At 49.9% G+C, this 21974-nt stretch overlaps 1 protein-coding gene across 1 annotated transcript in view; it reads right to left on the bottom strand.

Moving 5' to 3' along the window:
* The window catches only part of XYLT1 (xylosyltransferase 1), a 299327-nt gene that overhangs the window by 190266 nt on the left and 87087 nt on the right, over positions 1-21974 (bottom strand). The window contains exon 2 of the mRNA XM_045875055.3: positions 20253-20291. Coding sequence (XP_045731011.1) covers positions 20253-20291 — 39 coding nt within the window. The remainder of the gene's footprint in view (positions 1-20252; positions 20292-21974) is intronic.

The raw sequence follows: 21974 nt of genomic DNA, 5'->3' as shown, positions 1-21974 counted from the left end.
GGATTCAAACCATCACTCTACTGTCCTGCTACTCTGAGACTCAGTTCCCTCTTTTAGAATATGGGGAATAATAATACCCACTTTGCAGGGTTATTGTGAGCATCAAATAGAAAACAGAGGAGAATGTCCTCCTCCCAGTAATTGTTTTTCTCATCTATGTGGTTTTTTCCTTGGTTCTGCACCCATACGGTTCTTTTCAGTCAACAATGGCCTTTCTCGACAATCCTCTCATGCCCCACACCCACCCCCTGCTCATATTCCACAAGGTGGGGAGACAGACATCATCAACTGCTTTACTGATAAGGAAACAGAAACTCGTGAAAGTAGATATTGGAGCCAGAGGGGTGAAGTATACTATCAAAACCAACCACCCCTGGCTTTGAGTCTGTGACCTGTGCAAACACAGACACACGTGAATCTGCCCACTGAGAAATCTACCCAGCTCAAGCCCCAGCTTGGCCACTTGCCGGATGTATAACCCCAGGGAAGGCACCTGACCACTCAGCTTAGGTTACTTCATTTGCAAAATAGAGTTAATAAGTTCTAGAAGGTTCTGCCTTAAAATGTTGAACTTAGCATGTGCCTAGTACATAGTCGGTGTTCTAGCAATTTCTGTTGAATGAGCCATTGTGGTTGTGGGGATTAAATGAGAGCAGTATTAGCCCCAGCGCCTGACATAGTGGTCAATGATGCTCATTGCTCTGTTAAAGACAGCTCTACACAAAACTACGTGTCTAGGGAGATACTCTTAGGTGTACACACACACACGGCTTGTGAGCTGCATGACGGCAGGGACTACATCTGACACAAAGCATTAAAGAACTGTTTGTCCATCTACGAACTTGCCAAAAAAACACTCCCACATATAAACAGACCACTGCAAACAAGCTAACAGATAGGCTGGGCTACCCAAGGTTCTTGAGATTCTCCATTCCCCAACCATTCATCCCCTGGAAGGAGCTGAGGAAAGGGGTGATCCAAACTTGGGATTACGAAATTTTGTTGGCGATTTGCTGGGTTCCAGAATATCACCACCCACAGTGCTCAAAGCACCACTGCACTTCAGTCCCCCGAAATGTTCAGCACAGTGACTCTAGGATCCCATGAGGAGACCAAGGCTGGGGTTTCCACGGAGAACATCCCCAACAAGGTGCGGGAGGAGCAAGGAACGTATGTATCAGATGGCGAGTGAGCACTGAAGAGGCTGGGGAACTGTCCCCTGAGCTGCTGGGATGAGGTTCTGTCTTTGGACAAAGACAACGTCTATCTGGAAGCAAAGAGTGAACAGATGCCCCACTGTGCTGCATGAAGGAGGGGTTATGCTCAACCAGGTCCCGGCCAATCCCCCTTCCCGAGATCCCCCCAGAGTCGCAGGGGCCCCTTGGCTCCACGTGCAGGGGAGGCCATCTCTGAGCCAAGAAGGCGACGGGTCGCCTCTGGAGGCAGGGGCACCCACGATACAGCGCCCGAGGGCTGCCGTGCTGGGTGGCATGCCTCGACCCCAGGCAGCTGCCTTCGCTACGCCAAGGTGAAGCCCTTGGAACACGGACGCCCGTGCGTGAACCAGGGTGGAGGCTGTGTCCCCTTAGCATTACATAAACTAACAGCCTGGCTCCCTGGCCCTGAAACAGAATGAGCCAATGTCTGCCTCAGGCGAGGCAAAACCAAGTCCTCAGTCAGTGAGAACAGTACATGGAGGGCCAATGTAGCCTTTGGCTTGAAGAACTCAGTTGGTTCAACTGACACATGTTTTTCATTAAATGCTGCCTTGGGTTTGATTGTGGATGTGTTGTTGTCTGTGGGGGAGAGGGGGGAGGGCAGGGATTAAATCATCCTTCTGGAAAAGAGAAATAGCAGTGTATCGGATCTGTAGACAGACCGACACAGACACACACAGACACACATAGGAGAGGTTCACATCCCCATTTCACTGACGGGCATACTGAGGATCCAAGAGGTGAGCTGCTAATAAGCAGAGCAGCAAAGATTCAAAGGCAGATATGAAGACCGCACCATCTACTCTTCTCCCCACCGTACTGTGGTGTTAGGGCTAGAATTCGTCCTATGTGCTGCCTCGCCATCTGGGGACAACCAGGAGGGCCTCAGCCTGCATGTAAGTTCCCGTGCCCACTGTGATCCCTCGGATAAGGTCCCCTGGCCCAACAACCCTCTGTGTCACAGAGACCAGGCACCGTTCCTGCCTATCCCCGAGGAGCGGCCTTCCATCCTCTGCCAGCCCTCGGGATTACTCAGACAAGACAGTCACATCCTCCTGGGGGGGGGAGCGGTCACCTCACCCTGACACTACCAAGTCGGCCTCCCACAGACCTGGGGTGTTCACTGCCTTTCCAAGTGCAACTCTCCCTCGTGCCCCCCGCCAGCCTGGGACCCCACCCGGCATGTGGCCTCGTCCTCCCTCAGACTGACTACATGTGACTAATACACTTCTGTCCATCGCATCTGTCCCCTGCTGGATGTTTGGCCATCCCCATGAAGGCCAGGAATCGCTCCCTCACACACCACAGTGCTCCCCAAGAAAGGCAGGCCGATGAGGACATCCAGAGAATGGACTGTTGCAAAGCCCCCTTGAGATTTCGCCTTGTCAAGTGCTTCCTGCAGGGGAAACAGCTGCTCAGCGCCCCAAGAGGTGGGAACTGTGGACCCTGCAATTCACTAACAGAACCTCAGATCGGCCCCGGACCGGCTCTGAGGGCCACCAAGTGGTCCTTCTTCCTTCCCCATCCCACTGTCACCCTCCCACCCGTCTGGCGGCAGGAGCTCTGAATTCTGCAGCCTCCACCTTTCTTCCGCATGGAGACCAGGCAGGAGCTGCGGAGGAAGCCCCAGCAAGCCGCCCCATGGGCAGACAGCACTCACGCACCTGGGGAGAGGTGAAACCCTGATTAACTGAACCCAACTAACCAGAACCATCGATTCACAGAGATCTCCTTTTGCTTCCTCCCAGGAGACTCCGAGCTCAAGGATGGAGGAACTTGTAATTTAAAAAGAAAAATTGTTTTCTTAGCCTTTCTCAGGTTCAGCTTTGATCCAGCCCACTTTATCACCGTGAGAACTGCACATGTGACTGGAAATTTTCTAGAGGCAATGTTTAAAAAAAAAAAAAGGCAAAGAAATGGGAGAGATGGGTTTGAATAATCTATTTTAGTTAACCCAATATATTCAGAATATTATCATTTCATCACATAATCAATATGAAGAAGTATCAATGCACTATTTTATGTTGTCTGGGTTGTACTCGGTCTTTCCCACACCTAGAGAGCATTTCCAGAGCTTGGGGCGGGGGGTGGGCCGCAGAGCTGGTGGCCTCCACGCTGGACAGCACAGACGTGGAACGAAGCCTGATGTGGCTATTTAGAATGCTGATTCTGGGCATTTCCAACAAACCAGTCACCATTCAACAACTCCTTGCTTGCTAAGTGTTTTCTCCCAACTGGCTCAATGCAATTAACAGGCTGATCTCAGGCTCAGCTGGGTCTATGAGGACCTGCAGGGGGGCAGGGGGCTGCCAGGGCCCTTCTCCACCCCCAGGGCCCTTCCTCATGGAAAAGCAGCCCCCACCCCACTCCCTGCCTCTTTCTCAGTGATACCTATCGCTTGCGATACCCCGAGTATTCGCTCCACCTTTCACTTGCAAGAACTCACACTTTAGAAAAAATAAAGTTAATAACTTCTTCAAAAAAGCCTTTTTCCTGCTAACCACCGAGGAATGGGTGGAGTTTGATTGTGCCCACAAAGGCCTTCCCCAAAGATGCTTGCGGTCAAACAGGAGCAGTGACAAATCCTGCATGAAAAAAAAAAAACTACCAATGGATCTGGTAGAACTCGGCTGTTGCTGCCAGGAAGGAGGACTGACCATCCTATGAGGCAGGTACCAGGATGACAGACAGAACGGAAGGCAGAAAAATGAAGGAGTTAGCCACCTGCTGCGGATGAGCCAGGAACAGTCACCCTTCCCAAATATTAATCATTCATCTGCTAACGTTTCCAATTTTGCCCTATCCAGGGAGCATCTGTAGTTTTCTTTATTTACCAACGCTCCTAAAATCAGCTTATCTGTATTTTTCTTTAATGCACTAATTTAAAAAGGAAACATTACCCGTAAATTGAAAAAAAAAAACCAATATAATTTGCCATAGATAGAATATAACTAGGAAAAGAAACAGATAGCTATTAATTTCTTTAAAGTCTGTTCATGCACTGCTTGAAATGATCTTGTGCACCGACTCATCCGTGACACACCTGAGCTTTGCCTGGCGGGCTGGCAAGACTTGTGTAGGAGGGGGGCGGGGAAGACACCCCAGGTGGAGTGCACCCCGCGGAGAAAGGCGCAGAGCCGGCAATGCAGGCAGGAAACGGACACCCGCATAATTAAATCACCACAAGCACTTTCAGGTACGAGCAGTGGATTGAGCACGTTGGGAATTCGGAAAGACCCCTTGGAAAGTATTTTAAAAGCAAGGATTCAAACAATAGTGCTCTCCTAGCTCCCAGTTAACCCGAAAACAATTAACCGAAGCCCCCAGTGCCTCTCCCTCTTGTTTCCCAACACAGTCCTCTGACTGCACTTTTCCGGTGTGTGTGGGGGGGGAAATCCTATTTCCTGGATGAAGACGAATTCTAAATGCAGATGTCCAAGGTCAGGGGGAGGGGGATGGGAATGGAGAAAAGGTGGGCAGTCAAAGGCCAACGAGAGAGGATGCTGACACCACTGGAAGCCCATCCCCCTCTGGAGAGTGTGTGAATTCTCCCAGGGCAACCCAAGCTGCCAGAGACACACACATACCTTGTAAAAGGTCAACTTCTAAATTGGTCAGGCAAGTCTAGCCAGGCTGAATTCCACAGGGAGGGGGGAAGGGCCAGCGTGATCTCTGATCCAGCTGAGCTGACATCCCCCAAACACAGAGGCTTTTGCAGGTGTGTGAGATCAGCCTTCTCCCAGCCAGTGGCTGCCTCCTTGGGGCCCCGAAAACCTTGACAGTGAAGAGCAGTCCCAGAGAGGACGCTCGCCTGCTCTCTCTCTTTCTCGATGAAGTGCAATGTGACTTCCTTGCCTACATAACCAGAGATCGTGCCTTCAACAGCCCTTGGAAAAGAAAGTCATATATTCCGCAATACGATATTCATTAGATGCTATCATGGCATTTTATAAGGTCATATGTAACACCAGCTATAGCTGTAAAAAAAAAAAAATTATTATTCAGACCCAGAAAGGCATATAAATCCCCAAAAAGTGCGGATTTTTCTTTTAAAAAGGGGTTTAATTCTTCCTACCTGTTGCTTCCATCCCTTCCTGGGAGACTGAACTTGAAATTCCACCCAAGCTCCTGGGTGCAAGATTCCACAGTGTTCAGTCCAAGGAAGGCCCCTCCGCCCCCAGCAGGGAAAACGAGGTGAGGGGCTCTGGAGGGCCTCATCCACTCCACCTGCTCCTTTGACAACCTCACAAGATGTTGCCCCACCTCCCGTGCCCGGGGAGAATTTCGTCTTTCCACGAAACGCGTCCTTCATTCATGCATTCCTAGCCCAACTTTCTCTGTACCCTTCCCCCACTTGCCCAAATCCTACCCTGTCCATTCTATGTGTTAAAAAACCCCTTAAATATGTCCTCTCCTCTCTCTTCCCACTGTCACTGCTCCAGTTCAGACCTTTGTCGGGGTTCTGGGCTGAACGTCCCCACTCTGTCCCACTGCCACCAGACTCACCTCTCCAATCCGTTCTCCACATGGCAGCCAGAGTTATGCTCCCAAACGGACCTGGGACCATGCTACTCTGCAGCACAAAAACCTTCAGGGCGGGCCCCATTGCCTGTTAGGTGAATCTCGAGCTCTCTGATGGGCTTCTATTACCTGGGCCTGTGCCCAGCTCAACAGTCTCTTGCCGGTCTCGTCTCCTCCAACTGTGCTTCATTAACACCACATTTTTGTGATTTCTTGATGGGACCCATTCTATCTCATCTCTCTTTTCTCTGGGAATGCTCCGTGCGTCCCTTTGTCCCTGCCTCTCCTGGCCAACTCTCATTCACCCTTTAGGATATGGTGTGGGCAACAGCTCCTCCAGGAAGCCTTCCGGGATTATTCCAGCTTCTACTGTTTACTCCTACATTATCACAGACCTGATAATGCCCCAAAAGGGAGAAATAGCAAAAGTCCATTGATCTTACAATAATTCATCTCCAAATGATGGGGGGGGGGAGGACAGAGAAAGACAGGGAGACAAAGCCTTGGTATAACGTGGGAGACCCTGTTCCCCATTTCGCTCAGTGAGTACACACCATCTTGCAATGATCTGTCTCTCCATCAGGCAAAGAGGTGTCCCTGGGCTTGGGCGGGGGGGATCTGTGGAGAGAATTCTGAGGGTTCTAAGTACATACATATTGATTTTCATCATTATTTGCACTAACTCTAACTTACATTTGGCATGTCCTTCAGTTACCAATGTAGGCACCAGACTGTAGGGGGATTTGCGAGACCTGAGACTGACACCCATGGAAATTACAGATATTTTCCTATCACACTGCTCTGGTAGCAGATGCTCAAAATATTATTTATACTTGTCACTACTTCAAAATTACGGTAGTTATTAGACCTGCAGCCAAATCTAGTTATTTAATGTGTTAATAAAGATGCAAATGCATTATTACTCCACACATTTTTTATGTTTATATATATTTTGATAACTGCACTTCAATGTAACTGCTTGCCTTTGTAATCCCATGCACCTTTTTTTTGCATTTAAAGTGTTATTTTTTTTTTAAGATTTTATTTATTTATTTGACAGAGACAGCGAGAGAGGGAACCCAAGCAGGGGGAGCAGGAGAGGGAGAAGCAGGCCTCCCGCCGAGCAGGAAGCCCGATGCGGGGCTCGATTCCAGGACCCTGGGATCATGACCTGAGCCGAAGGCAGACGCTTAACAACTGGGCCACCCAGGAGCCCCTAAAATGTTATTTTTAAAAAGTGGGTGGGAGGTGGAAAAAAACTTTAAAAAATAAGATATTATTCAGAGAAGGGCGCCACAGGTTTCTCCAGATGACAAAGGGGTCCATGACACAGAAAAGATTCAAATGCCATGCTCTAGACGTGAGCTCCCTGAGCACAGGGCCCTGGGTCCTTCATCACCCAATCCCTAGTATCTGAAGAAGTGGTCAGTGTAAAGTAAGGATTTTTTTTTTATACGAACTGACATGAGGTGTTTATCCATCTATTCATCTACCTTCCTTCCTTCTATTTATCTGTCGTCTTTTATCCCTCTGTCCATCTGTCTAATCCAATGCACAGTTCTAACTCCTGACAGTTCCTCCGATGGCCCCAGACCCAGTTCTGCAGTGCAGCTGGGGACTTGGTCAGGAGGCATGTGATTGAGTCTGACAAAGGTGACGCCGTCTTCTTGCGTGGCCTTGGGTATGTGGCTGAATGTGCCTGGAGCTCGGTTGTCTTACAGGCACCTCGCACAGGGCTCTCGCTCTAGCACTCACACCACAGGCTGGGGCCTCAAGCCCAGGCACCACAGCCTAACAGCGTCCAATCCATCTGCTTTCCAAAGCCCAGGAACGCTTTGCTTTTGTTTCCAAAATATCAGCGTGGCTGAGCCCTCAAAGAGGGTCATGGCTATTACCAAATCCACCGATCTGCAAGGCATGGTGGTTAAGAGTTCTGCCTAGGTCCAAATACCAGCTCCCCACTTCCTGTCCACATGATACACGACCTTGGGCGACACTGAATCTGCTCCTCTCTGAGCCTCAGTTTCATTGTCTGAGAGTGAGGATATGAACTGGACCTCCTTCTGCAGGGCTCATGGGGACGTTAAGTCAACACTCGGAGAGTACTTAGCACAGTGGCTGGCTAGGCCAGTCTTATTTATCACGTCTCCAAGGAGGCCTCCTCCGGCACCCAGGAAAAAGCAATAGATACCGCTTAAAAAAAAAAAATACTGCAACCCACTCCTTTCTGAAATGCAAATCAAAGCAGCAATATAGTGTTTTTACCCCATCGGCTTGACAGAGATGAAGACTGACAGACTGATAATTACCACTGCTTTTGAGAGGGAAAACAGGAAGTCGCTTTGAGAAGTGATCAGAAGAAAGCGCTGTATAGGTGAATTCAGCTACGTCTGTCCAAATGTCAAATGCACACACCCTTTGAGTCATGATCCCAAATTCAGCCCTTCACCCTACACATGTACTCACTCAGTGCTGAGAAGCTGTGTGTATGACAGTGGCCAGAATTAACAGAAAAAAAAAAATCTAAATGTCCACCAACAGGAAGTCAGTGACATAAACGATGAAAGAATTCATTCAATTAGTATTTAATGAATAGTTTCTACACACGAGACACCACGCTGAGCGCTGGGTAACGAGCAGGACAAATCAGAAGGCAGTTCAAAATAGTAAGGACGAGCAGTATGTGTGGCTATGAAATGAGTGTAAGATACAGAGAAAGAAACCGTGAGTTGTTATAAAATATGTTTCATTAGATTCCAGCTCATGCAAACAAATAAAATCCTTGTCTATGCACACACCCCACACATGCTAATATGCAAAGCAAAATCTGGAAAGAGAAAGGAGAAAAAGGTCAATGGTTGCTACCTCTGGAGACTGGGGAGAGGGGTACGGGAAATTTGACTTCTCACTTGACACTCCCTGTATTATGTGATTTTTTAAAAAATTTCTGATCGCGTGCTTATATTGTTCTACATCCTTCTAATCCACAGTAAGTTCCGTGGCTCTGCCCTCAGAAGGATCCAGAATCAAACCACTTCTCTGAGCCTCCATGGTTAACACCCGGGTCCAAACCACCGCTGCCCTGCTCTGGATATTGTGATGGCCTCCTCCCTCCCCCATCTCCCCGCTCTTCCCCTTAACCAACTACAGTGCCCTTTCAGCACGGCAGGCACCCATTCCATTGTCCAAAGTCAGGCCATGTCACTCCCTGCTCAAAATCGTCTGAAGGCTTGCCTTTCTAAGTTCAACAAGATCCTAATGATCTGGCTTCACCTTCACGCCTTTTCCCCTTGCTCACTCCTGCTTTACCCATACCGGCTCCTAATGAATGACCATGCCAAGCACGTCCTACCTCAGGGCCTTTGCACTGGTTGCTCTCGGTTCCTCTACCTATCTGCAGGGCTCACCCATGCTCTTTAGGTCTCTGCTTGAACATTCCCTCATCTCCGCGCTCTCCTTGGCCCCACCAAAGTCGAAGGGCCGCCCCTCCTTGACTGACCTGGCCTGGCCCACCCCTCTCCTAACTTTTCTTCTTAGTACTTGTCACCATCTGATACAAACATATGAACACACATCTCTCATTTACAGTCTATCTAGAATGTGAGCTCATGAGGTCAGGGACTTCTACCCTGTTCACTGCCGTACCCCGGGCCCCTAAAACAGTGTCTAGCACATAGAAAGCATTCAGTAAATATTCAGTGAATGAATTAATCAGTAACGTAACAAAATAATACAATGTACTCTTGATAATAACTATGAAAAATAAATCCCCAAAAAAGACCTCACCCCCCCCAAACTGATTAATAAGTGGAAATTAAAACCAAGTATGTCCCCAGCCACAGCTGCCCTCAGAACACAGGGTGGAGGATCACCCAAGGACAAAGTAACACGCCAACATCTAACAGCCCGCACAACACACAGCGGCCCGCTTGTTTGAGGCTGACACTCCGCACACAGGACTCTTTCTTTCACGGCCTGGAGAGAGTAAAGAGCTGCTTGTCCGAAGGCAGCACAGGAGAGTCCAGTAACCAGGAGCGACTACCAGCCGGGTTGGAGCACATGACGGCCCCAAAGCCGCAGACTATTTCCGGGGGTCAGGCGAGCCCACACCCTCCTGAGACAGCCAAGCCACGGCCCATGTGCCAGCCCCCCGCCTGCGGTCTTCAAGGGGACGGGCTTCTGGGGCCGTGCCCAGGATTCAGTCCACCCGCCACTGCGGATCAGAGCTGGGGCTTGGGGTCTCATCCCCCAGGAGTGCATTGAGGGCCTCCCCCAACCCTCTTGTGCTTCAGGGTTTGCTGGTTTTTCAGTGGAAGAAGAAACGTTTGAGCTTTCCTCTGTATCTTACCGCATCCCCACTGAGAGGCCGGGCAGGTGCTAATTTGCTTATAACCCAGCCCAAAGGAGCTCATGCGAGGGCAGAAACTTAAAATCCAATGACCCTGACAGCAAGGTGCCCAACCAGCGGACCTGACCTCACCCTGACAAGCACCCTGACAGTGAGCTGACTTGCACAAATCCCTGCAAACCATACTTGGTGACGCCGGTGGTTCTCAGCTGGGGTGCATTTTACCCCCAGGAGACATCTGTGGCCACGTCTGGAGACATTTTTGGTTCTTACGACTGGGGAGGGGTAGTGGGTAGAGGTCGGGGATGCTCCTAAATATCCTACAGGGCACAGGCCAGCCCCCACCCCCAGGAAGAACGATCCAGTCCAAAACATCAGGGACGCTTCGGCAAAGCAACACTGGTGGATCAGGAAGGAAGGAGGTGGCTCTGGGGGGAGGAGACCCACACATGACCTACGGGCTGGGGACAGAAGAGCAGGAGTGATGAGACCCTGTCCTTCACCCTGTCCACCGTCCAACTTCGGGGCTACTAACACGGTCCTGGCAGGAAGCTGCGTGGGGACTCTTGATCCTCCAAAGGGCGAAGTTGCTCCTTGCTACTAGCTGACTTCTAGAGGCCCACTGACCTTCCAATTTTTCAAAAATCTTCCAACCCCCCTTTCCCTTTCTCCTCTCCCCCGCCCCCCCTCCCCAAAAAATCCCAAAACAAAAACCATGGGCCAGTGGGAGAGACTCAGCAGGAGGCTCATGTAGAACTTTGGGTCTAGGGCCACATAATGAAAAAGTCACCTCCTGCTTCCCATTAACCGGAGCCAAATTATAAATTGGGGCAGTCAGCATCTGGAAAAGGAGCTGCTTTAGGCCCCTTTTACAGCTGGAGTTTCTCTCTGCTAGCACTGAGTTGGCTGGGGTGTTCCTTCTGGGGACAGTGAAACTGCCCAACTGTCCTTGGCCCCACCCATCTGGCACCTGCGCTGAGCAAACTCCAGTTTTCCATGCTTCCTCCTTTCCTCTTTCTTGCAGTGGAAAAAAATCAGAGCTACAGTTCCCAGAAGAAAATGAGAAGGGCTTATCATTATTAAGAAGATGTTCCTGCTCAGGAAGGCAACTGAAGGCAGAGGGAGGGTTGCAGGGAGTTGGCGGGGGGGCGGGGGCAGCTCACTGTTCCGTCCCGCTGTGAGAGGACACCCCCCCCCCACAGGACCTGCTGGGCTGGAGAAATGGCAACGGCTGACCCTCCCTCCCGGTGGCTCTCAGAGGCCCAAGGAGGGATTCAAATACTAAAATGATTCGATTTCCTGGAGGTGTGACAGAGAACGAAGGCGAGTATGCCAAGGCCTTGCTTGCTGGCAAGAAGAATCTGTCTTCTGCCTGTCTGTCTGTTCTGGGGCTGCCGGAAGGAGTGGATGGCCTGCCCCCCACCCCATCTTGTCACCCTAGACCTGAGTCCCTCCCCAGGTGAAGCAGCCCTTCCTGGCCTTGGAGCCAAGACAGACAGAAGGGGTGTGAGTGAGTGCTGAGACTCAGAGCAAAATGTCCCGTCTGGAGCCTCTCTTCTCACATATGTGGATCCTCTGATGCTTTATTTAGCACAGTGGTGTTGAGAATGTTTGTGTCTCAGTTTGGGGGGAGTTGTCACCAACAGAAAGACAGCTATGATCCACTGCCCAGAAAAATACTCCTACACCCACAACTGGGCATTCTGTTTCACTAGCTTCACCATTCCTGTGAATCCATTCTGGGGCCTTCCTTTGGTTTGAAGACAGCGCCCCCCCCCCCCCCCCCCGCACCTACTGTAGCAAAACAGGACATGAAAAGGACAGTGCCCCCCCCGCCCCCACAGTGCTGTGTTAGCAAGGGCCTGGAGGCAAGCTTCATGGCCAGGGCGGGGTTCCCAAAGGAAAGAGAGGCTACTCCCCTAGGGAATAATGGGGGAGACTTTACAAAGAGACGCTTCCTAAGGGCAACAAAGCAGGGCTAGCCATGGTGGGGAGCTGGCAAGACCCTGGGGAATGGTGTTATCGGATCCTGAAGAACGAAGCTGTACAGGACAGTCCTTCCGGGGGCTGTGGCCCACACCGGCAGACACGGAAAATGACCCCCATCCCACTGTCCTCCCACCCTCCCAGCTCCCACCAGTGCCTCCTCTTAGCCAAAGCAAGGACAAGTCCATACGGATGAACCCCATCGAGGTCAAGCCTCTGGGGGCCCAAAGACAGGAGGAGAAGGGTAGAGCGTGGATCTGCTGGGGGCAGGGGACAGAAGACCCCCAACACGCTTCATTTGGACCCCTCAAGAGCGTGATGTTCTTAGATCAAGTATTTACCCTCTCAATGCCTCTGGGTCTTCACCTGCAAGGAAGGGGGACAAGGGTCCCCTCCCCCAAGCACTGCTGTCAGGATTAGATGAGATCACGTGTACGAAGCGCTTAGCCCCATCCAAGGTACGGAGGAAACACACCAAGAGCAAACAGCATCGAGGCCCTCTTCCGTTAAATTCTGCAAGTCTGGGCCCTGCGTGTTGATTTTTACGTCCTTCCTACACCTGGACTTTGTCATGCTGCCCTTTCATGTGAAAAGCGATTTTCTTGACTGAATTATCTTGATAACTGGAACCTCAAAACCCAGCCTGAACACTCTAGCACCAGAACCTTCGCTTTTTAAGCTCTCTGGTTTGCACAGCGCTGCCCAAAAACCCTGTGGAGAAGACAGATTAAACCTCAAAGATGCTGGTCCGTTTCATATTTATACCAAACGTCTGCGTTGCCTCCTCCCTGGGCCTTCGGCTTGTAATTCCATGCAAATCTGGTGACACTGCCTTGTTGCCCAGCGGGCTGTCCGGCGGTGGGCGGGCTTCTGCCTCGGTGCGCGCTTGAAGTCGGGGTTTGGGGAGTCTCTGTAGGAAGCCGCGTCTGCGGGAAGGGAAATGGGAATGTCTGCTTCCCAACGTGTGGCCACTTTGCTTCCCCTCTGCAGGGAGAAGCCGCCCACAGCCTGGAGCTCCTCTTTGTCACCTGCACTTGACTCCACAGGGACGCGTATTTCCAGACGCCAAGGCCTGGGGTTGCCAGGTGAGTGATCTCCCTCTCAATCTCCACGTGTACCTACTGTTAACTGCATCTAATCTCTACCTAATCTACATTTACATCCATATCTAATCTATATCACATATAGCTCCTACTGTGTACATTATACATATATGCATTATATAAGATAATGTATATATACATTAGAAATGACGTATATCACGGCGCCTGGGTGGCTCAGTCGGTTAAGCGTCTGCCTTTAGCTCAGGTCATGATCTCAGAGTCCTGGGATCGAGCCCCGCATCGGGCTCCCTGCTCAGTGGGGAGTCTGCTTCTCCCTCTGCCTGACGCTCCCCCTGTTTGTACACTTTCTCTCTCTCTGACAAATAGATAAAGTCTTTAAAAAAAAGATAGGACATAAATTGGATAGAGATTAGAGTTATATAGATTATAGAATTATACTTTTCTAATATATATTACATCTGATATAGAATATATCCATTATAATGTATACATTGTACGTTACATATATATTAGGTAATTAGAGGTCTACAACCATATTTATATCTGCACACCTAGCTCTTATCTTTAGGTCTAATCTCTATATTTAAACTGTATCTCAGCAACAAAGCAATAAAGGAGATGGTATTTCTAATTCAGGCTCTACCACTTACTGTGTTACCTTTAAAAGGAGACTTGGTCTCTCTGGGCCTTACAGTTGGCTCATCTGAAAAATGGGCTAAGATTAGTACCTGCCTCATGGGGTTGCATGACCTGACAGATAAAGGCTAGATGTTCAGGTTCAAATCCTGGCTGTCCCACTTGTTAGCTACTGGACAAGTTATCTTAACCTCTGTGCCTCAGTGTGTCTGGAAAATGGGGAGGACGTCAACACCTTCCGTAGGGGACACTTGTGAAATCTGTGTGAGCGAATCTATGCCAAGCGCTCACTTAGAAGAGTGCCCAGCACATACTGTGCGTGCTTAATGAATGTTAGCTAAAAATGCTAAATTTACAAATACGTGTACCATGTACAGTTCCCCACTCAGAATAAACATATATTCTATGTGTATTAGTCATTGTTGACAAGAGTCATGATTCTAAGTGTTCTCAAGTCAAGTGCCAAACTCACACCTTCAACATCTTTGGCAAAGTCAACTCCCACCAAGAAGAGAGGGACAGTGATCTCAACACGATCTATTTTTTGAAACAGTACATGTGGCTGGGCTTTGGGGAACTTGCTATTTGTGGAATATTGCATCACACCGTTTACCCTGAGTCACAGAGACTAGAAAGACGCCCAGGGCCGGAGGACCACAAATCCTCCCTGAGAATGTTTCCATTGCCCGGGTCCAGCCTCCCTGCCTTTGTCTAGGCAGGGGTCCAGTTGGTCACCTCCCCGCTCCAACCGCCACTGGGCCTGATGAGAGATCCAGCAAGCCAGAGCCAGAGGGAAAGATCGCAGTAGAGGGACTTAGCCTGTCTCAAAACCAGCCTTGTCTGCTCCAGAGAGGTTCTGCCCCACCAAGGCTAGTGGGAGGAAAGCAGACGGGCTGAGAAGCAATTTGGTCTTGCTGTCCTCTCAACAGATGCTGGGCACCATGAGAATTAATGGGCTGGAGACTCAGGTAAGGGCCATTCAAAAGCTCCCTGATTACTCCAAAAACCGCTCTCCACGGAGGAAAAGGTTAATCGAAGCCCGGAGCTGGAAGAGAAGCGAGTCTACGGCAATTGCTTTATCCCCAGGGGAGTGGGGGAAAGAGCTTCGGGAGAGACAAGTTTGCACAGAGGAGGTTGTGGTCGGCCTGGGAGAAAGGAACCAGGCCTCAAAATCGAGTTATTTGCAAAGCCTGCTCCACTGGTCCAGGGGCCTTGGCCAGTCCCTCTCTGAACCAGAGCCAAGTAGCTACGTTTTCATCTTTTTCTCACCACTGCATATTCTCTGCACTGTTGAGCCATAAATCTCTCAGGAAACCATCTCTGAGAGGTGTTTTTCCCTTTTACCTAGCTGTGCACACACTCACACGCGTCATGAGTCATTACTCTGCGTGCCTACTCCGTCACTGTCAACACAGACCCAGGGACTTTGGGGGATGAATGGGTCGTGGCTGGAGCCTGGATGCGGGTGAAGGCTGATACTAACCAGAGAGGGGGACGCTGGAACATAAACAAGACAATACCCTTTTCTACATGATCACAATTCCACTACTGGGGTTATCTTCGTAAAATGAGCTGTCTGCAGAGCAAACAGGGGTGCGCTAGGGTATCTCGCCCTTGGCGCTATGGACATTTTGGGGGCAGATCATTCTTTCTTGGGTATTTGGGGGGGGGGTTAGCGGCAGCCCTGACCTCTACTCACCAGATGACCGTGGCACTGCCCTGCCCCCAAGTCGTAACAAAAATGTCTCAAGACACTGTCAAATGTCCCCTGGGCAGGGCTGGTGAATTTACCTCCCAGTTGCGAGCCGCTGGTTTTGTCTGAGGCTTTAGCTCAGCAGAACATGAGCCAGCCAATTAGCTAATGGTAACTGTTAGCCAGATTTCTCACATAAGTCCCCATCATCGGCACCGCATTATAAAATCCGAAGTTCCTTTGACCCTGGCGAGACGCACTGGACATCTGTTTGACGGGCAGGCTCCAAACTCGAGCACCTTCTCCCCCCCGATCACCCCACCTCCTGCCAGTCCTTTCCCTTCACCCTGGCCTGATAAGGTAATTCCTTATTCATCTTGACATTCTAATGACATGAAGGCCCTGAAGGAGCTCGAAGGAGCTAGTGATTTAATTGATTCTAAGGAAAGCTGGCATTATTTTCATAGGAATCCAGATATAATACGCAAAATGTTCCGAACGCTATCACTGTGGTCTCTGAGCTTGTAACGCTTTCTCAACTGTGAGCTCTCGGCTCCTGAGCTTGAACCTCACTTCGAGAGAGAGCCCTCCCTGAACAAGTTCCTCTGCGGTGCCCAGCTGCCCCTGCTTACAAACTGTTTGTCCATTTCTGTTCACTTATTACTACCTGAAATTATTTGTTCAGAAATTAACGGACTCCCGCAACCAGAATGGGCGCTCCATGGGCAAGGAACCTTCTGTCCGGTCCATGGCTGTATCTTTAGCATCTCGCACAAGGCCTGGCCCCAGTACTATTAGAATAAGCAAACGGATGAATGAATTTGCATAGGCATAATTTCTAAAGTATTAATTTCATTCTACCCACTTCTCACTTTCTTCCTAAGCTTCGCTCACCATCCTCATGGTCCCAGCATCATCTTTAATGAAAGTGAATATAGTTAACTCCCTCCTCTTATACTCCCCGTTAGTTGATCAAAGACATTCAAGTACCTGGTGGATTGGTGAACACCAAGTAATCAGGAGTTTTCCTCCTGATGCCGTTGATCTTCAGGTCCTGGGAGAAATCTCCATGTAAACGAAGGCTTGCTCCCTTCTAAGCACAGCCAACTTTACAAATACCCAGATTGACAAATCTTTGCTCTAACTAAGAGTTCCTTCATTACAACTCCCAGGGCATCTATTTGAGTAGAGGCTATTAACTAATTGACAGTGAAGCTGTTCGGTGCGGGGCGGGGCAGGGTGTGTGTGTGCAGAATGGAAAGATAAGGCAGGCAGAGAGGCTAAAATTAAATGACAAGAGGCCTTGCCAAATTGGAGTAGATTCAGAAATGATAAGCCATCTTGGGGATCAATGAGAAAGAGAGAATCAAATAATGAGCATTTAAATTTATCAAAACACTATTGATGTGCAAGGAGAGGTTTCATCTTTGTTTTAAAATAAATTTTCTACGGGCTCCACTGCCTAAACCATTTTATCTACAAGCCTCGTGGCAACCTATCTGTCAAAGAATTACTCACTGTGCAAAACATTGTATCTATTTATCTACGTATCTGCTCACCTATCATCCATCTGCCTCTCCACCCATTTATCTAAGTACATCTGGGGATATTTGTGCAAAGCATCCATCTATCTATCTAGACCTGGGGTTGGATACATCAAGCCCCTCCCTTCCAGCTTTGCCTGAGCTATTTAAAATCTACTAGTCAAGGCAACTTTTTTTTCTGGAAAAATAAGAGGTTGAGAAGATAGATTCTGGGATCTTCTGACCCTGAGTTTGACACTCACCAAAGCTCTGAGCTTCCAGGGTGACCCTGGGCAAGTTACTTAACCTCTGTGACCCTTAGGTTCCTCATCTGGAAAATGGGTACCATGAGAACACCTACGGAATGAGGGCATCTGGGATTCAATGGGAGGAGCCAATTCTTGGCAAACGGAAACGTCAGTGCCAGGGAGGGGACCATGGGAATGCTGCCAACCACATTCCAACTCCTTTCACACTTGCTTTTTCATCTCTCGGTCCCCTGGTTCCTGGGTAACCACCGTCAGGGCTTCCTTGGTACACCCCAGGGGCAGCCCGTTGAGGAAGGCTGACACCAGGGATTTAAACCTTCCTAGGCTTCCTCCTTCTATTAATCTGGCCATTAAGCAGAGCGGGTTCTGCTGACGCCAACACACGCAGAGGTCTGCGATGCTCCAGCCAACGAGCAGCAGAGGAGTCCTTAGCAGCCCAGCCGTCTATCTCCCTGACCTCCGAACGGCTGCACGAGAACAGATTTGCCAAGGACTGGGTGAGGACCCCACGCATGCGCAGAGGGAAGGGGCCCTGTGAGGGCTGAGCCACAGACACGTGATGTACAGCCACAGCTCACAGTGAACTCTGGAAGACAGGCCTCCCCGTGGCACCTGTGCTCCAGGATGGAGCAGCTAATGCCTCTCTTAGGAGCGAAGGGGGCTGGGGGGGTGGGGGGAGAGAGAAGTGGGAGCTGACCCAGGCCTCACACATCTGCTGCCGGCCTCTGCACGGTTGGGTCTGCCAAGCTCGGCCACATCTGCTGTCTTGCCCCTGCCATATGGGTAATATCTGGGGCACCACTTTCTGCCAGAAAACTCATCCATGCCCCTCTTGTCTGATCCGCCTGTGGGCAGCTGAATGGGGTCCCATCGTGAGTCCCAGGATGGACGGAGGCCCAGCACAGAGTAAGATCTGGCCACGGGCTTGTGCCAACAGTTACAGAAAAACATTAGTACTTTGGATGGGTTCCAGAGCCTCTTTCACACAGGAAGTCAGAACTCGGGAAAGACAACAACAGCCTACAGCTCCCCGAAGACCAAGGACCAGATGAGGCTGACGGAACGGTGTGGACACAAAGTGAGTCATCTCCCCGATGGCACGGCACCAACGCAGAAGGCCCGTCTCGTGCCACGGCTGGCCGTGCATGGAGGGTCAACGCCCTCGGGCTAACGGGTGTGACTCCAAGAGGGGTCCCTGTGTGGGGGTGAGCTGTCCCCCTCACAGCATGCTAGCCAAAGCCAACAGCATGTGACTGTTCTTTCCTGGGGAGGTTTTGAAGGGCTGACTGGATGTTCTTCATAGTGAAGGAACCAGAGGGCCAAGAACAGAACTACCTGGGGTGTAGCCGCCCCACCCTGGGAGAGAAGATTTGGCTTCCAGAATTCTGGACACGGACCATGTGCCCAGGGGCTCTCCTGCATCTACTGAGTTGTCCTCTGGGGAAGGAGGGATGCTGAAGAGGAGAAGGGCCATCCTTTGAAAGCATAGCTGGGAAGTTCTCTGGCAATCCACTGAGGAGACTGGGGAGGGCCCTGTTTTCCAAAGAGGGGCAGACACAGCCCTGAGAGTGCATGCAAATGATTTGGGGGGGCACTCAAAAGGAACTTTTACATGTTACTAGTTTCATCTTTATTTTAATGTTGTGCCAAACAAACAAACAAAAAATTGAACTAGCATGTGATTTCACACTTGTGGCTTCACCAGTATCATTCCTTGTGATAGTGTTTCTCATCCTCGACACTGGTGACATTTTAGGCCAGACCATTCTCCGCTGTGCGGGGGCTGGCCTGTGCAATGTACAACAGTTAGCCCCATCCCTGGCGTCCACCCACCAGATGCCTGGAGTAAGCGCCCCACCCCAAGGTGAGAGAACCAAAAATGTCTTCAGCTACTGCCAAATGTCCTCCAGAGATCCAAGATAGCCTTGACTGGGAACCACGAGCTTAGGATGAGCCCACTTATGATAGTTAAGTAAGTTGATTTAAAGAAAATCTATTTTTAGGTGACTTGGAACAAGTGTGATTCCCTTAAGGTTAACATGGCTAAGGGGGTAGGTGAGCGGCAGGAGTTTGGATAGAAGCAGACCAGAGGATGGCCAAACAGGGGGAGGGACCTGGGTCCTCATGCCCCGTCAAAGCCACGCCCACTGTTCTTTCCTGCCCGCTCTCTTGTCTGGTCATCCCTGAGGCCGACGTAACGAAACGTGCATGCAGGGGAAAATGAGAAGGTGGAAGACTCCCCTTTCCCCACCATGTGTGGCCTTCCTGAGCAAGGATGGAGAAGCACGGTGGGTTTGCTCATTCCCCTTGGGTAGACTGAGGCAGAGACACGGTGAAAGGACAAGAACCCATGGAGGAGGCTGGAGAGTAAGATAGCAGGTGGTCCTTGCTCCAGAACTCCAGAAACAGCCACAGAGCTGCCCTTCCACCTTGAAGTGTTCACACAGGCTTGCCTATCCCGGACACTCAAATGCTGTTAGCTTAGGGGTTCTGGATGGGCTCTGGATGGGCTCCATCCTGTCTCCTCTCTTTACTGTGTGACCAATGCTGAGAGCCCAGGAAATGATCAATCCAAAGATACCTCCCCTTCAAGCCCAGCCGGACAGGTAACTGTCTGTTGGGTTCAAAAGCTATACCTCAGCAGCACTTACGACTTTACAGATACCAGTTTCTGCTGTTCTCACCACAACCCTCCGAGGAGGGCACTACCCTCATGGTAATATTCCAGATGGGAAGAGGGAGGCTGAGAGGCTAGGTCGCCTTTCAGGGCCAGAAGATGGGTACACAGATGCCCAGGTACACACGTGCGTGCACACACACACACAATCAGCTCGTGTGTGTACCCACCTGTGTATGTGGGCATACATTCCAGCGGCAGGGGGATGGCTGAATGTGCCCATCCAGTCTCTCTGAGTCAAGGAGCCAAGAGGGTGTACCAAGCCTCCTGGAGAGCTGGTGCAGAGATAAGTGACAAAGGCCATGGGAAGGTACTGACCTGGGTCTCCAGGGTGATCAGGGGACTTGGATGAGGGTCCTGTAGGAAGAGAGAGAAAACACACGTAAGTGATGGGGAAAATGGAACCTACCAACCCAGCGAGATCTCTTCCGTGTTTTACTGTCTCCCCCATTCCATGACTCATGAGAAGAGCTTGGCCCATCCCCAGTCTCTCCTCAACTTCCTCCCACACCCCGATGATTAAGGAGGCTCAAGTTTTTCATGCAAAATGATCAAGTGTAAGGAAATAGGAAAGAAAACACACTCATCGATTATCTCCAAGTGTGTTAAAATCCTCTATACAAAGGAGAGGATGGATGCGTAAGAGGATGAGAAATAAACCTGAAAGAATATCGAGTCCCGATTAGGGGCAAGGCCACCAATTTGTGTCTGGTCTTGGAAAAAATGAGGGAAGAAAAATAGAGACAGAAAAAGAAGAGCTTAATTCCTAGTTTTCTAGCACATTCCAATGGGCTGGGGAAGAGCCTTTTTAGGATAGAGAAGGCCAGAGAAAATTCCTATTCATTCACTCTCTACAAAAGCCAATTGACTGGAAATGCTTGGTGGTAATGTCGCAGGTCATTAAACATGAACTCTTTAGGTGGGGGGGGCAGGGTGGGCAGAGAGGAGGGAGGGACGGGTGGGGAGGAGGTAGTGGTTTTCAGCAAGTGGTTTCCAAGGAAAACAGGAAACCCAGCACATAAAGGCTATTTTTGTCGGCACTCTGTCAGCTCTGAACTTAACCTTAGATTCACGATTCTGGGAAAGCAACCTCAAGCTGCCTGTTCCAGAGAATGGGCACAATTTTAGGGCCCTGAGGTGCAAGCTCAGTTTGGAAGCTTTGCTTTGTGCAAGCCAATTTCCCAACACGGGCTTCTAGGAAGCCACGCAAGTGGGCACCCCCTGGCCTACACGGTGAATAAGGAGGAAGTGCAGGAATCACGCTGTATTTGTCCTTCTGTGGTCTGACTTAGTTCACTCAGCATAATGTCCTCAAGGTTCATCCACGTTGTCACAGATGGCAGGATTCCCTTCTTTTTTAAGGCTGAGTAACATTCCACTAATACCTATACCACATCTTCTTGATCCACTCATCCATCAACGGACATGTAGGTTGTTTCCGTATCTTGGCCGTTGTATGGCTTCAGTGAACGTGGGAGGGCAAATGTCATGATTCCACTTACATGAAGAATCTAAAATCGTCAAATTCATGGAATCAGAGGGTGGAAGGGTGACTGTCGGGGGCTGGGGGAGAGGGAATGGGGCTTTGCTACTCAACAGGTGCAAAGTTTCAGGCACGCAGGATGAATCAACTCTAGAGTTCAGGCATATGACGCTGTAGCTATAGTTGACAACACTGTATGGTACACACAAAATTTTGTTAAGAGGGTAGATCTCATGTTAAGTGTTCTTACCACATTAAAAAAAAAAAAAGGAAGTTAGCAAAATTGGAACATTTTAAACCCCTACCCTAGGTGAACAGTCAACTCACTTTCTTGATGACTCCTCTGTGGTATCTTTATAATGATGCCGAAGTCATTCTGAGCTCAAGATGAGGGGTTCCTCTCCCCCGATTCCAGTTCTGAATCTAGTTCCTAGCAGTTCTCCAATGGTACAGCTCAAAGCTTACTCCCAGGAGAACATCTAATTCTAATTTTCACACTCAGGCATGGAATATTCCTCACACCCAGGAAGATATGGAGGGGAACCCTCCTCCCCCTC

Source organism: Mirounga angustirostris, unplaced genomic scaffold (genome assembly GCF_029215605.1).
Source record: "Mirounga angustirostris isolate CCGP_5_RB_7025 unplaced genomic scaffold, mMirAng1.0.hap1 SCAF_5, whole genome shotgun sequence".
Classification (NCBI taxonomy): Eukaryota; Metazoa; Chordata; class Mammalia; order Carnivora; family Phocidae; genus Mirounga; species Mirounga angustirostris.
The sequence above is the reverse complement of the archived record's forward strand: the minus strand, read 5'-3'. Positions and strand labels throughout refer to the sequence as shown.